This window comes from Dermacentor variabilis, chromosome 6, assembly GCF_050947875.1.
Source record: "Dermacentor variabilis isolate Ectoservices chromosome 6, ASM5094787v1, whole genome shotgun sequence".
Classification (NCBI taxonomy): domain Eukaryota; kingdom Metazoa; phylum Arthropoda; class Arachnida; order Ixodida; family Ixodidae; genus Dermacentor; species Dermacentor variabilis.
Genome location: NC_134573.1, coordinates 138,412,208 through 138,426,937, shown reverse-complemented (window position 1 = coordinate 138,426,937; position 14,730 = coordinate 138,412,208). Strand labels below are relative to the sequence as shown.

The window sequence follows — 14,730 nt, the reverse complement described above, 5'->3', positions numbered from 1 at the left end:
AGCGCAAGCGCTCGAAGAAGGAACGAAGTGACACAATAAAGAAGTGCAATTCTGTGTACCGAGGTGAAGGGAGAAACAAAGAGATACAAACTTTAACGATAAGGTGGGGATGTTGTTTATCGCCTGGCAATTGCTACAGCCGAGGTACGTGCCTATCCCATTCTGTGAGGGCGAAGCAGGCGGCATGCTTTTTGGCAGCTTGCGTGACGTCGTCCCAGTATGCATGGATACGTATGGTATTCTTGAAGCGAAGCTTTCGGAAGCATTATATGTCCCATGAGGTAGAAAAACCGGCGTTTTCCGCAACGAGTGGTAACAAAAATAATCGTCATCAGCCACGTCATCAGCGCCTTGTACGACGTCAGTAGTAATACAGGATAAAAGTTAGGACAAGTTAGAGTAAGGTGACTTGAAGTGAAGTAAATTGAATTAAAGTGGATTAAGGCGGAATGAAGCGGGTTAAGGTGGAATAAGGTTGATACAAATTAGAGCAAGGTGGATTAAGGGGTTGGTACGATTCAGAGCAATGTGGATTACGCTGGAATAAGGTATGGTTGTGACGGACACGTGGCAGTGTATGCTGTCACTTGTGGCGGACGTAGCCAATCAATTAGAGAAGTCATTACGGCTTTGCATTCGAATCTCGTAAGGATACTTGAATGAATGTCAATTTCTTAGTGCCCCTGCCGCACGTCGGTGCACATTTCTTCTAAATTCTGCCTTTTGTCTTTCTCTATTAATTATCTGCATTGACAGGGCACCAATCGAAGTACAGTACACACACAGCAAAGTTGAAGAAAGAACGTACACGTTCGTCAAGAGAAAGGAAAGCAAAAGAAAATAACTTATGACGTTTCGGCGCCCAATACGGCTGTCTTGTTTACAGTCTAACACATAGCACAGTTCAAACACAACAATGTAGAGTCCCTTATAGGTCACAGTAGAAGTGGCAGCTTGATACAGGCTGACGTGAAACTAAAACCCTTTCACGCACATAAGTGGCTCAAATCTTTAGAGCAACTCGAGTACTTACATCTTCCCCAAACTTCGGGATCATATCGGCGAAAATATACGCGAATGAGCTGCACATTGACATCGGTGAGATAAACAACCGCATTTCTTTTCTTTCCCAATGTGCTATGAAGACGAAGCAACATCACAACATCGTAAGGCGTAAAGCGCGCCGTCATTATTATCGTGCACGGGTATACGAACCTGATCCCGTAGGCACATAGAGGCAGAACTGCTCTTTTGACAGCGGAGCTGTTCTAAGTCGAGCCTTCGCCGTCCGTTATCCGGTGTCACGCAGGGGGAAGCAGGTTCCGGAGCTCCTGACCAACTTCTAGTCTGTCCTTCTGCTTGCCCTTCTCTTGCCCGAGAGACACGGCGAAGGACCCTCGGCACAGTCCACGCTGATGATGCCGCGATGAAGATGAAGGGCACACAGGTGATGATGATAATATGCAGATGATGAACAACTGCACAATAAATGTCGGAGCTCGCACGAGAGGGGCAGCACCGACGGCGCGCAAATCCCTAGCTTCGAGAACGTGAAGCGCAAGCCAAGCGCCTGTGGAGGCAAGCCAAGCCCCCCTTTCGAGAGAAGGCAAACACAAGCCAAGCGCCAGCAGAGGCAAGCTAACCCCCAAATTCGAGAGTAGGAGGCCGAGCCTGGAGACGTCGACGCAGAGAGATTCATCCCACTGAAGGTGCCGATGGACGGTTCTAGAGAGAACTGTTTGACCGTGAGTGCGGCCGCAGATGCAAGGTGTGTGATATACTGCGGTTTGATCGCAACCTCGCGCAACTGAAGAGTGTGCGCAATCTGGAACCAAGGCTCGAATCTAGCAAAACGACGACAACGAGACAAAAGAATTTCATGAAAATCGCGCTAAGCACGAGTTCAGACTTGGGAAAACGACCGCCAGCTTCACTGTTTTGACAGCTTTCACTGCGTGGAACTGGCTTCACTTTCTTGTTGTTTTTTTTAGTTCTTCATCGATTGACGTAATACAGACTTGTATCGTCCTATATCATATGGACTACACATCCTGCTCCCTATCTGTGACAGCGGATATTCCTCTGCGAATGGGTTCACAATGACTGTCTCCATATTATTTTTCTTCTCTTTTCTTCTAATATATTCTTCCCCATTTCCCTTCTTCAAGTGTAGGGTAGCCAACCGGGCACGCCCTTGGTTAAAATCCTTACCTTTCCCTTTTCGTTTCTCTCTCTTTCTCTGTTCCCTTTCTGCAACATTAACTCTCATGAATATCTTATCAGTCCCGGCGAGACCTGTGCACAGTTCAAAAAAGAAAAAAACATACAACCGATTACAATTACAATTAATTTATTCAAAAGTTGATTTGGCTACAGTGACCAATTACTGCCCCACGAAAGCAACTGAGCAATAACTAAACAGGTACTTTACTTTCCTTCCAGTTTTGTTAACGTCGCACAAATTTATTAAATCGAACGAGCTGGCCTGGCTCTTACAGTGCGTCCTCTGAAGCCCTTCACACGCTCTTTATCTTCACTAAGAAAACATTTTTCACGAAGCCACCAGGCGCATTAACGACAAATACCTGCCGACTACACCCACCGAACAACACGCACTGTACAGCGGCCTGCCTAACGCGAAACTCGATCGTGACATCGACGTCGAGGAGGTACGCGCGGCCCTGCACGACCTCAACAGCCGGTCGGCAGCCGACCCGACCTCGTCACGAACAAGGCGCTCAAGAACGTCGACGACGGCTCGATTGAAAACCTCGCAAAATACTTCATCAAGTGCTGGAGAGCGGGCGCGCTGCCAAAGCTGTGGAAGACAGCCAAGCCCATCCTGATCCCCAAGCCGGTGAAGCCGCCGGACACGGATAACCTCCGGCCCATCTCGCTCACGTCCTGCGTGGGCAAGGTGCTGGAGCACGTCCTGCTCAACAGGTGGCAAGACTACCTGGAACGAGAAGGGCTGTACCCGGCCACTTTGATCGGCTTCAGACAGCACATCAGCACGCAGGACGCGATGCTGCAGCTCAAATACCAAATCATTGATGATGGCGGCAGCACCCGCGACAACAAAGCAATCATAGGGCTGAACCTGCAGAGCCCTTTTGATAAGGTGAAACACTCGGCGATTCTGTCCCAAGTCTCCAAGCTCAACATGGGCGAAAGATCCTACGACTACATCAAGGACTTCCTCATAGACAGGACCGTCGAGTTACGAGCAGGCGGCCTACGGACGCAAGAGAAGAAGCTCGGGAGCACCGGCACACTGCAGGGATCGGTCATTTCGCCGATGCTGTTCAACCTGGTAATGATCGGAGTGGCCGAAAAGCTCGGGCACATCGAAGACGTCAGGCACACCATCTACGCGGACGATATCACGCTGTGGGTGACCGGTGGCAGCGACGCCCACATCGAGGGCGCGCTGCAAGCCGCCGTCGACGCAATAGAAGACCAGCTGGAAGGCACCGGACTGATATGTTCGCCGAGAAAATCGGAGCTTCTCATACTCCCACCTACCAAAAACAGCAGAGGCAAGACCAGACAACGCGAAAACGAAAAAATCAGAATCATAACCAAATCCGGCAACGTGATCCACGAGGTCGGCAAAATTAGGATCCTAGGCATGGTCATCGAAAAGCACGGAAGAAACGGCGGAACCATCACCCGTCTCAAGGCAAAAGCAGCCAACGCGATTCGACTACTCAAACGATTCACTTACCGGAAGGCTGGCATGAGAGAGGAGAGCCTAATTAGGCTCGTCCAATCCTTCGTCATCAGCCACGTCACGTACGTTGCAGCCTACCACAGATGGCTACAACACGAACGTAGCAAGATCAACGTGCTCATCAGAAGAGCGTACAACACGGCGCTGGGCCGCTCGAAGAAATAACCAAAGCGCAACGGACCTCTCAACTGGAGCGGCTGTCCATGACCAAAGCCGGGAGGAAGATACTGGACGATCTGGGAATTAGACGCTCGAACGAGGTGGAGATGAAGCTCCCCGTCCCCGAAGAGGTCCGACGCCAGACCAGAATCGACCCCATACCGAAGAACATGAATCCCGAGTTCAACAAGGGAAGAAGAGTGGCGAGGGCCAAGGCTCGCATCGACCAGCATGCCAACGACGAACACGCGCGGTACGTGGACGCGGCCGAATACCAAGGGAACGCCTTCGCAGCGGTCGTCATAGAGGCGTCAACCGGCGACACGAGGACGGCAGCGAGCGTGAGAAGCACCGGAACGGAACAAGCGCAGGAGGTAGCCATCGCCCTGGCCATCGCCGACGCAGACTGCCACACGGTGCCGAGTGACTCGAGACAGGCGGTGCGAAACTTCGCCAAAGGCCAAATCTGCAGGGAGGCTGAGCGCGTACTGCGAGCGGTCAAACTACAAGAACGAAAAGTACGACTCAAGTGGTTCCCGGCGCACGCGGGCGACGCGTCGGAACGCAATGAGAACCACAATGAGACGGCACACGCAGCGGCGCGAGCGCTAACCAACCGCGCCCCGGCGACAGATCGTCCGGCGTGTTTCGGAACCAAGGACCGCATGACGGATTACAATGAAATCACGAAGGCCTACCGCCTGGCTCGCAGGACTCTCCCACCCCCGCACCCGAGGCTGAGTCGAGCGGAGGCGGTAGTACTGAGACAGCTCCAGATCGGATCGCTACCGAGCCCGAGACTGATATATCGCATGTACCCTGAGACATATCCGACCGATAAGTGCAGAGTCTGCCGGAAGGAGACCGCAGACTACACGCACATCTTGTGGGACTGCGTTAAATATCCAGCAGAAGCAAAATCAAGAACGCTCCCACGGCGGCTCGAGGCAGCCGCGAAGAGCTACGACCGAGACGATCAGCTCTGGGCCGTCCAGCAGGTCCTCGAGGCGCTCGAAAGGCACGGACCCAGCGAGCCGGCAACGGCGAGCGGAGACCCGCACCGAGTAACGGCGACTTCGAGGATGACGTAGGCCCTCGTCGGGGCGCGCGAGCGCCCAACTGCAGGCATAAATAAAGTTGGCTCCAATCCAATCCAATTTTCACAGTTTTCCTTGGTCATCTTCGTTGCTCGCGTAGACACCAACAGGAACACTTAAAACTCACTCGATGTGCGCGCTGGAGGGAAGTGCGACGTTGTAGTGTATACGAACACCTTGGAGCGCACGGAATGCAGTTACTCAACCGCGTCGATAGTATAGCGTCCGTGTCCTCTACGAAGTGCAACTCTCCGTTGTTGCTGGGGCTTGGAGAAGGCACTCCCGACAGGGCTGATGTAGAGTTAAAAGAAGATAAAAAAAAGTGCCCGCAGGTAATTATCTGGAATCAACGCAACAAATGCCCGCCCGCCGCTATACCGAGCTCTAGGAGCACCGGTTCAATTCATCGGGCCAACATCCGGTGGAGCTCCTACGGTGCGGTAACCATTTAGACTTAAACCGAAGAAATGCGAGCGACGTCAGCAGAAATCACGTTCCGCTACTAAACCGATCGCGAGGCGCAGAACGCGGGTTTCGTCAGTGCACGCCGCGCGACCTACCGTTGAGAGGAGGAAACAAAATATGCTGAGCGCATTATAGGGCACAATCCTGCAACGGTTCGGAAAGCGAACCGCTCACTTGTCCTTGCGTGATTGGTCCGAATGGCACTTTTTGCTGATGAAAGAGCGATTATGACCAATCACGCAAGGTTACAAACCATAACAAGGTTGTGCCATTTTTTTTTTTCTATACCAAAACGCGCATCCGCGAGGTGGATGCGTGGCAAAACCGCGATTATTCTGCGTAGGAAGCTTCCACGAAATTCCCATACCGAGGAATTTGAGACATCGGGGTTACTTCGCATGTTCCGCAATATGAATAACTAAAACATTTTATTTTCTTTCACCGTTGTAGGGGACATTGCATCGCTTTTGTGACTTGTGGAAACTGCTCTTTTATTCACCTCATGATTTGCAGAGAAACGTGTTCCACCTTATTCGTTCGCTGCTCTATTTGATGTGTTGCTTTCACTGCATTACGCGAATGCATTGCGGTTGGGTGGATGTTGAAGGAAACAAATCTCACTTGAAAGAAGCTTCCCCATAGTGAATTTTGCGATATTTTTTCCCCCTTTCACAAATTCTACTTTACATAAAAACGCTGGAAATGTCATGTGTTTTGGGGCGTCTGTTCTCATAAAGGCACATGCCCCGTAATGTGACTTCACTGCAGTGCAACTTCACAAAGGTAAATTGGAAACCTTGGGCAATAATAAAAACTTCGCACACACGAACAGTAAGTCATAGTTATTACGTCTATCCAGTTCTTTGGGCTGATCAAGGTACATTTCTCTGGTATGAATTTCTAAACTTCGCTATGCAGTTCACAATGGTACAAATATGTGACCATTGAACTAAGAAAGTTTATTCACTAAAACCAAATTTTGCACATAGAGAAAGGAAGACATACACATTATGTAAATGAAAAGATGTGGATGTATAAAGAGCCGTTCCTCTGTCGACAATATTTGCCATTCGTTTTCCATTGATTGACGCATGATTGACACGACTGCACAGCACCCGCCACGGTCAGATGGCGCCAGTGATCGATGTCCCAAATTCCGGCATATGAGTGCTCAAGGTTACGTCGTCTGTTAGAGGTTGTCTCGTCGATAGAGTAAATGGTTGCTACATGCAATACATGTAATAGATTACTGAACAAGGCAATTGAATGACTGTGAGCGCTACTGAGTAAAAAGTTATCGATCAGTTACAAGACTACCGAAAATGAGATTGATTCCAAGTAATTAATTACACGTAATTTGTTACGTACATGTAAGGCCCCAGTCACCTGTGGCGTTCCACTAAAGGCTGTAGAGGCAAAATACATTTTGACAAGTCAGTATTGTTCAATGGTCAATATCTTTATTTTCCTTTACGTCAAAAAAAAAAGTAGATTTAGATCAGTAGAATTCGTAGAAATTTAGTAGATCAGTAGAAAGATAAGTAGATTTCGCTATCGTTCTTCTGGAAGACGCCGAAAATCGGTAGATCGGCAGAGGCAATTAAAGCTTCACTTTAATAACTGCCGTCGAATTACTCGTTGAATTTACCTCGTTACGCACACCACACGGCAAAGCGTGATTCGTGGTCCAACCCCCCATGTGACGCATGCAAGATTGGCGTAAAATGAATATGTCTTCGTGCTTCCCCTCTAGTTTAATTACTGGATAAATGTCTCTCCATTTTCTCTCACATGATGTCTGCCTGCGCAGTCGGGCGACATCACACTCGCACACGTACACGTCCAAGCGTTGGCGCACGGACTCCTCCCCCCCCCCCATTCTCTCCCCACCCACACACACACACCCTTAGACACACAAAATAGAGGATGCGCAGAGATTAGGGTGGCTGTTGGAAAACGTCGATAGCAACGACGGCAATGGTGTCGCAGCGATAACGTCACGTAGTTTACACAGTATACCTGATAGGATTCATAGCCGCCGAAGTGTTTCGTAAAAGCAGCACCGCAAATGTAGAGGGAAAGGAAATTGGCTCAAATCTCGCAAGTGGCAACGCGTCATTTCGTTCGCGAGAAGAGTTGTAGTAAAAGTTGTTATCTCAGAGTCAGTTAGTAATCAGGCGGTGACGTCAGAACGAATCTCGGAGCCTGAAAAGCAAGAAGCCGTTAGCAGAGCCACTTTACCCTCCCCGGGGGCATAAACATTGATTTATATATACACTGAACTTAAGAGAAAATAGATTTAGAAACTGTTTGTTTAACAGCCATCTTAAGAACCACGCTGTCAACAAGTCCGGAGGGTAGGCGATTGGATGTTGTCTAATGAATTGTAGAAACCGATAATACGACTGTTCAGAAACTAAGTGGACTAAGTTCTCTAAACTTAGTACACTCACCCCAATGAAAGCTCACCTTAACGACAAACAAACGAAACGAAAATAAAGCTTATGCAGAAAGATTGTCTAAATCAAATGTTTTCAAACAGTAAAACGCTGAACCTTCTTGGAAAAAAGAAGAAAGGAAACAGCATATACCATGGCCAAGCAGCTGGGTAGAAAAGGCTTTATAAAGCTAGAGATCTAAACTAAACAAATCTAGCCTGCTCAGGCACGCTGAATCTGAGAGTGCGAAAGCCTGCGTATTTCCAACTTCACAAGATGCATCACTATGATTGAGAAATGGGGTTGCGCATATATCTCAAAGAAGATAAAGTCGCAACTTACTTATCTAATCCGCAGTTTTCTTTCTGTAACATCTCACAGAATGTATATTTATCCTTGCCCACCGTGGTATAGCGTAGTGGCATCGGCTTTGGGCTGCTAAATTCGAGATCGCGGGATGAAATCCCGGCCACGGCGGCCACATTTCGTCAAGGGCGAAATGCAAAAAAAAAAAAAAAAAGGTATGGTCTCCAATTCACGCTTTGAAGCTGGTTGGACGGCGAAGCGGTAAACGACGACAGGAACGGGTACCCATTGCGACGTAGGTTGAAATCATTCACGTGGCGACATTCGCATGTGCTTTACCTGAGTATTAGCCTAAGGCATTTCGACAGCCTGCGACTTGGCTTGCACGGCTACTTCGTGCATCTAAAGAGAGTGGACCAGAGAGAAAAGAAATTCGCCGCGCCTCGTATGCACGCTGCTCTTCAGGTGTCCTCACCATACGTAGCCTTCCCATAGCACTGTCACAACACAAATCAGTTGTTAGGCGGGTTCTTCTTTTAGGTACGAAAGTGTAGTTACGTCACTGCCTGCCTCGTATGCTACAGTCAAGCTGCCGTCGCCACTGCAGCTTGCGCAACAGTAATCTTTACCGGGAAACGTATGCGGGGAGCTCTACGTGCTTCGCATTGCATGTAGGGGCAGGAGCGCCTTATCGTCAAGTATGTGTTTCGGATGCTTGCTTTGAGCCTGTTCTTTATAGAAACATGTGCTGTTCTGTATGTTGTGTGCGTGATTCCAAAGAATGTACGCACTGTTCGCTTCACTTTGCTGAGTTCTTGTAGCCTCTGCCTTACGGGGGTATGAGACATTGCAATTGGGGGTATGAGCCATAGATGATGATAGCTTTCTGTCGACGTTACGGCACGAAAAAAATCTCGGGATCCTAGCCATAGACAGCTTCGCTATAAGAACACCCGCTTATCGTGCCTTGGGTACAAATCCTCAGGAGGTCAAAATTAATTATCCGGTGGCATCCCCCCCACCCCCCGTCGCTTCGGGTGAACGCAATTATTAATTATCAATTAGGAAGAAACAAGCAAGCAAAAACAAGATGGTCGTTACAATTTTAGTATATGCACCTATCGGTCTCATGCTTACATGTGATTTCACTTTTCAACCGCATTTACTCTACTACAGTAGTCCTGAAAATTCTGAAAGTCTGATTATACTTTGCAAAAATTCTACCCATCCTTTCGAATAATATTTTAATTAGCGCACAGAGACGTGCATTTCTGAGATTTCGGCCGGGAGCAACGCAAGCGGAAGATCAGGTGGAAGGAATGATTGTTTGTCGTGGAATGCGGCTCCATCCTTCTCTCAAGTGTCCGGTCCTGCTTGACGAAAAACATGTCTCTGCAGGAAAGTGTGTTACCGCAACGAGCCCTCAATTTCAAACCACTTCTTATTCGTTCACCTTTAATATGCTCTTCAGTTTCGGGCTCAGTGATGCTCATCGATTAGCCTTTTATCGCGGGGGCTACTTCATTTGCTGCGTTCTTATTATTTTTTACTTTATTTTAAGGCCTCGCATTTGAAGAGCAGGTAATGTGGGTGTTTAGAAGGCTCGCCGTGTAATTGCGCTCATCGCTTATGCAATGTTACTGCTCTCGGATGCGACCTAGTCGGTCGCACGCTGCCACTGGCTGCCTCGGGGACCCCTGAGAGGGACATTGCTTCATACCAGCTTGTTTATAGCTACATTGTAGATAAGCGAACGACGCATATGCAAGTAGCATCGCTCCGGGGTCATTCTTGCTGGCCTTCCTCAGCAGCTGCCGTTACCGACGCGAAGACGCGAAGTACTCGTTCGCCCCATTACGCCCTCCTCCAGCCTCTCCCGTTCTCCGCTCTCAGTCGACCGACCGGCAACGTCAAGCTTCTGTGAGGTACCGCCAAGCGGCGCCAGCATCCACGTCTTCGCTACCGGACGTGACATCACGCCTGCTTCTCGCGCATGCGCTCGCGACCGCATCCGGCTGCCATTCTCCGTGATGGAGCGATCGAGGAGAGCAGCAGCGTCGGCGGCAGCAGCGGTGGCGGCGGCGGCTTTGCGGAGCTCGCGTCATTTTTAGCGCGACTGCGCTCCCCTCCACCACCACACAACAAAAACACAGTTGTGTCGCGCGGTCTCCCGCGTGCTCGTGGCATGGCCTCAGCATGAACGCCGGCGAGCAAAGCATCGTGGCCGATTGGCTTCGCACCCTGGGGCTGCCTCAGTACGCGGAGAGCTTTGTGGACAACGGATACGATGACCTGGAGATCTGCAAGCAGATTGGCGAGCCCGACTTGGATGCCATCGGCGTCACCGATCCGAGGCACAGGGACCGCGTTCTCCAAGCCGTGCGCGTTCTGCTCGAACAGGGCGGCACCTCGGTGTACTTCACCCTGGAGGAAGCCGCGAGGCATTCTCGCGTCTCGGCGGCATCGGCGAGCGAGTACGGCTTCGACGACTGGGGTTCGCCGGCGCCGGACAAAGCTGCGGTGCGGCCGGATTCGCTCCGCTACTTTCAGGACGAGTACGAGGAGGGCAAGGCCGAGCTGGTGCGCTTTCCCAAGATGCAGCTCAAGATCATGGTCAGGGAGAAAATGGTTCGCGATGGGATACGCCTCAGCATGCAGCCGTACAGCAACCCGGTGAGTGATCTGACACCTCCATTTTGCTTGTTTTGGAATCTCTCCGTGTAGTATGCTCGGGCGCGCGCGTGTTTACTACTGCTAGTTACTTTCTCTTTTGAATGCACTCGCGTTTCGAATTGAAACGACACAATTACATAACTTCATACGAGGAAGAAAGGCCACACGTAGCGGCGCATCAACACGCGTACGCGCCGACACGTTTTTCGTCACAGCCCGTTGTTTTCAGGGGCGATGCTGCCGTGGCCGGTCCGGCCAGTTCTCTGAAGCGTTTACGGTCGGTCATCGGCGATACATTTTCACGTAGCGTGCCGTTCCTGAATTTCGCGTCAGTGGTGAGCTGACGAAACGGTACTGAGCGTAGCCGTTATTTCGGCTTGTACTTTCCGCGACAACGGTTTCCTCCCGGAATTTTGACAGCTCGCGGGGGGCGTTTCCGCTTCGAATGGCATATGCCTTGCTGCACGCAGCCTGGCTTGGCGTCCGTCGCGAGGAAGCGATCGATGCGTTGCCATCTGAAGGGACAGCTGACGACGTGTTTTTTGGCGGTGGTGGTGCCGCTGGGCGCTCAGTGATAGCTCGTGAGCACCTTTCGTGAAATTACGTTCTTTGCATAGCTAAGCACGTTCGCGTGTTGTTTTTGTTGCGTGCCGCTGCGACACGCGTATGTTATTGAACGTTCGAAGCTGGGACGTTTATCTTGGCAGTTCTCCAGGCGGCATCCCGGAGAGTTGCGCTGGAGCCAAAGTGCAGCACTCGCCTGAATTTCTAATTACCAGACTTGCTGAACGGATTGGACACTTTTGGATAGTTCGCATGGTGTTTCCGCTGATGGATCTATAAAAGAGACTGCTCATATTTCTGTGCCAGAAAATTTGCTTCTTAAGGGAGTTAAGTTAATGAAATAGTCAAGCCCGATCCGGATCGAATTTCTCGGTCGTGATTGGCTCCTTTGCACAAAATGCGTCAGAAAGCCAATCGCAGTCGACAATTTCTATCCGGATCGGTCCAGATCGCGATCAGAAGTGCGCCGTGTGACATCCGTATAACAAACGACAATCTTGCTTACCATTATGTAATGTAATGATGCGGATTTATTGAGTGAGCGCCCTGCAGCATCTAAACGAGAAGAAAGGGGGTTAACCGACGGGCCCGATCTTTATTAGTCATATCATAGGAAGCCAACAAACACTGACACCAAGGACAGCGTAGGGGAAATTACTTGTGCTTAATAAATGAAATAAGGAAGCGATAAATTAATGAAAATGAAAGTGTATGAAAAAAAACAACTTGCCGTGGGTGGGGAACGATCCCACAACCTTCCCATTAGGACGTACCTTTGCAGTACTAATCTTTGAATGCGATTAGCATTATTTCCCTACTTCATACGTTTTGAGCCTATCTATCTATCGTATCTACCTGTCTAGACTCTTTCGCCGACGCAATGGTGGTCTCTTGTGTTGCTTATACCGTTCCAAACCGACCAGAATGGGGCCTTATAGTCACCAAGGACCACACATGTGAACCTGCTCCTGCTGCCGTAGCGGTAAATAGGACTCTTGGCAATTTGGATGCTTGCTGCACCAGCAAACCTGCTTTGAACCACCAAACCGATGGATAGGGGCGGATCCGCAGTAGAATACGGGAAGTGGTGTGTATGTGCATATTGGGACGGGGGGTGGTGTCACGGTGGGGATGACACTTAGGGCCCTCCTCTGAATCGACCAGCGCCTGTAACAGGCGAATAGGGTAAGGTGTGTGCGGGCTTTTGAACGCCCTGATATTACTTTCCAGTGGCCAACGCGGTATTGTCGGTTGTTACTTACACATAACGGCGCGCAGTTCATGTTTGCACCACCATCACGAGCGGAGTCGGCCAAGCTGCTTTCTAATTGCCCGAACCATCATCCTGTGACTTCTTGGACTACTACGTAGCATTTAAATCGCCGTTTGCGCCACCTTCATTCATCTGTTACTGCGGCCACAATGACCAGCGCGCTTTCCCATTCCTGTGCAACGCAACACTGCCACGTAGTTCACGGCTGATGGCAGCTTTTCACAAGTTTCTCTTCCTTCCTCGTTGGAATGATTTGTTTCCCCCATCGCGCCATCAGTGCGGATCTGGAGAGAACACCAAGCACCCAGCTCCATGGTGACCGCGCACTTAGACGTTATATTCAGTAAGGCAGATGCCAGGGAATTGGGCCTGTTAATATATCGTAGCTGAGGTTTTAGAAGACCAGCGCTTAAGACGAAGCACGATGATAAGAAGCACACACGCAGCGCGATGTCTAGCGTGATGTGTGTAAGTTCATGCGGTTGATATAAACTCGTATTCTATAAACTCATACGTCGCTATAGTCAGCTCTGTGTATATGTCTTTCTTATATACCTGTGCTTCGTCTAAGCGCTGGTCTTTCGAAACCTGAACTAAGTCCTATACGTCAGTATCGCCGGCACGCGTTAACCCGATCGGACGTCCTGCCTTTTACAAAGCTAAGGTCTTAGATGCGTAGCCTCGACCATCATAGGAGCGAGTCATGCGCGATGTAATTACATTCTTAAATTATTGGGTCTGAGAGGCCGCATATCTTTATGTACACACTTTCTCTTCTACCATGCGAAATAACTATCTCCTGCTATCTTCCTTCTATTTCCCTTTCCGCAGTACAGGCTAGCCAACCGAACCTCTGTCTGGTTAACCTCCCTGACTTGCTTCGTTTCTCTTTCTCTCTTTCTTTCTGTTTTCTACAGTTATAGTTGCGTAGGCCTACTCTGCATTTATTGAAGCGCTGATTATAAGAAAAAATTCCTCTCTGTTCAGATGGCTTCAGGGTAGCAAATGTTGATTTACCCCCTGGCTTTGAGAAGGCTCTCAGCTGCGATGACTTTTGAAGACTAAATGGTTATGAGGAATTTTGATGCACCTGTTCCGTTGAACGACCAAGTTAGAAACTTCTGCAGAAGGCTCGTCTGGTGGTCATATAAGCATAGAATAATACACAGTAACCATTCCTTTTCAGCGTTACATTATCTCCACATATTTCTTGTCACTGTCATGTCATACTGTTTTGTAAGTAGTGTGACGTTGTTCACTTACATGTAACTTTGCCGCTACAACTGCAGGTGCAGGGAAGGCAAATGAATATGTCCTTTGAAAGCCACGTTAGCGTCCTTTTTTTCCACAACGTCCTGTTCTGTCCTTGATTGCATCCCCTATATACGCGTATATGAAAACGCTTTATATGAAAGTACATGTATCAAGATGCCCTGTACGCTGCTGATAAGTGCTTTTGCACCTTCTTGTATGCTTTTTTCCTCCAGCGAGGTATTTTATTCTGCTCTGTTTCGCTCTATGATGTTCGCTACTCATAAACTTAAGGGACGGGTCCACTGAGGTCTTTACAGTTCGCGAAACGCCTGTTTTCACCGAAATGTTAGCAGCGGAGCGTGAGGTCGGCGGTGTGTGTGTGTGTGCGCGCGCGCGCGCGCGTGTGTGTGCGTGTGTGTGTGTGTGTGTGTGTGTGTGTGTGTGTGTGTGTGTGTGTGTGTGTGTGTGTGTGTGTGTGTGTGTGTGCGTGTGTGTGTGCGTGTGTGTGTGTGTGTACGTGCGTGTGTGTGTGTGTGTGTGTGTGTTTGTGTGTGTTGGGGGGGGGGGAGGGCAGGATGAGGGCGGAGCCTCGTTAACCGCTCAGGTGTGTAGCTTCGCACGCGTATTCGAGGCACCCATAATACTGTGGAGAGCTACACGTTGTGATTACTTTTTGCTTGAAGCTGTATATACTTAGCCAACCGCGCACTCCAGTTTCATTGCGCGAGGCAGGCGTGTTTGCAGCTTATATATACCCTCGTCAGACCC

General features: G+C 49.6%; 1 protein-coding gene across 3 annotated transcripts in view; it reads left to right on the top strand.

Moving 5' to 3' along the window:
* Positions 1 to 10,237: 10,237 nt before the first annotated feature.
* Positions 10,238 to 14,730, top strand: part of LOC142585302 (SAM and SH3 domain-containing protein 1-like) — a 302,724-nt gene continuing 298,231 nt past the window's right edge. For all 3 annotated transcript variants that reach the window (XM_075695955.1, XM_075695954.1, XM_075695952.1), the window contains exon 1: positions 10,238 to 10,871. In XM_075695955.1, the coding sequence (XP_075552070.1) occupies positions 10,395 to 10,871 (477 nt within the window). In that variant the 5' untranslated portion in view covers positions 10,238 to 10,394. The remainder of the gene's footprint in view (positions 10,872 to 14,730) is intronic.